This window comes from Myotis lucifugus, unplaced genomic scaffold, assembly GCF_000147115.1.
Source record: "Myotis lucifugus unplaced genomic scaffold, Myoluc2.0 scaffold_376, whole genome shotgun sequence".
Taxonomy (NCBI): domain Eukaryota; kingdom Metazoa; phylum Chordata; class Mammalia; order Chiroptera; family Vespertilionidae; genus Myotis; species Myotis lucifugus.
The window spans coordinates 562,095-563,798 of record NW_005871424.1 but is presented as its reverse complement, the minus strand read 5'-3'; the positions used below and the strand labels follow the sequence as shown (position 1 = coordinate 563,798).

General features: G+C 51.3%; 1 protein-coding gene across 1 annotated transcript in view; it reads left to right on the top strand.

The window, feature by feature from the left end:
* Positions 1 to 1,704, top strand: part of ABCC6 (ATP binding cassette subfamily C member 6) — a 52,688-nt gene that overhangs the window by 33,019 nt on the left and 17,965 nt on the right. Inside the window, 1 exon segment of the mRNA XM_023765110.1 lies at positions 414 to 543. Coding sequence (XP_023620878.1) covers positions 414 to 543 — 130 coding nt within the window.

The window sequence follows — 1,704 nt, the reverse complement described above, 5'->3', positions numbered from 1 at the left end:
CCCCCCCCCCCCCCCCCCCGCCCAGCAAAGCTTAAAATGGTTACTATCAGGCCTTTACAGCAAAAGGCTGCTGACCCTTGGATTAGGGAATTGAGAGTGGAAAAGTAGGAGTTCAAGTTAAGGAAATGGGTGGGATTTTCTGGAAAGAAGGAGAGAGGGTGCAGGAGAGGGTCCCCTGTGTGAGAGGAGCATCCAGAGAGGAGGGCGAGGTGCTTCGAGGCCAAGCGAAAGGTGTTTCAGAAGCAAGGGGTGCTTGCTGGCCTCTGTGTCTGTCCAGCTGTGTACCATCCTTTCTGATGGGACACCCGTCCCAGGGCACGGAAGCCCCGTCCTTCCAGAGCTCAGATCCCAAACCTCTGTGTTACCCTTGATACCCCTCTTTTTCTTATACCCTCATCTAATCCATCAGCTAGTCTTGTTGGGTCCACCATCGAGGCAGACCCAGAATGTTCTGGTCCCATCTACCATCAGCTCTCCCTCACGTTGCTGCAGCCCCCCCTGGCTGCCCTCCTTGTTTCTGTCCTCAAATCCCAGCAGCTAAACGTAGGTCAGATCATGCCCCTTCTCTGCTTGGGATCCTACAGGGTATCTCTACTCAGAGTCAAAGTCGAACCCCTGACCATCACTGACAAGGCTCCCCCTCAGTCTGGCCCCAGTCATCTCTCTGGCCCCATCTCCCATCATGCTCCACTCCAGCCACATGGTTCTCCGCGGTGTTCCTTGAACATCCAAAGCACTCTCTCACATTGCAGTGGTTCTCAACCTTCTGGCCCTTTAAAACAGTTCCTCCTGTTGTGACCCAACCATAAAATTATTTTCGTTGCTACTTCATAACTGTAATGTTGCTACTGTTATAAATCGTAATGTAAATATCTGATATGCAGGATGGTCTTAGGCCACCCCTGTGAAAGGGTTGTTCGACCGCCAAAGGGGTCGTGACCCACAGGTTGAGAACCGCTGCATTAGGGCCTTTGCACCTGCTGTTCTCTCTGCTTGTATAGCTCTTTCTCAGGAGTCCACATGCTCCATCCCTCACTTTTACCAGGCCTCGACTTACATGTTTTCTTCATGTTTCCACCTAACCCTGCACAGCAACCCTGCTCACACTCTACACCCTAGGCCCTTCCCCTGCTTTATTATTCTTCATAGCACATGACACCATCTGATAGGTGATATATTTTACTCATCTGCTTACTGAATATCTGTCTCCCACCCCCACGCTCATTAGAATGAAAGATCCATGGGAGCAGGGGCTGGGCTTTGTTCATTGCTGTGTCCCAAAGCCTAGAACACTGCTGGTATAACGTAGCCTTGCAGTACATGTGAGTGGAATGAGTGAATGAATGAATGAATGAATGAATGAAAATAAGGACTGAAAAGCTGCCACTGGATTAGGCAACAGGGCAAGTGATGACTGGTGTCCTTGAGGAAGGCAGTATTGGTGGAGAAAATGGGAACAGAAGGCAGATTTCAAGTGGAGGAGGAAGCGAGCGGGAGGAGAGAAAGCCGTGGAGGTGCAGACAACTCCTCCAGGAAGCTTGACTGGAAGGGGGAGAAGGGAGGCCGGGTAAAGCCCGAGGTGGAGGAGTATTTGTTTTGAATGCCAGTGTGACAGCTGGGAAGTTGGGCTCTGGAGACAGGACAGTGAGCTGTCCCTCATTCTGATAAGGCAGATGTGGCCCCGTCGTAACAGCTTCACCCAGC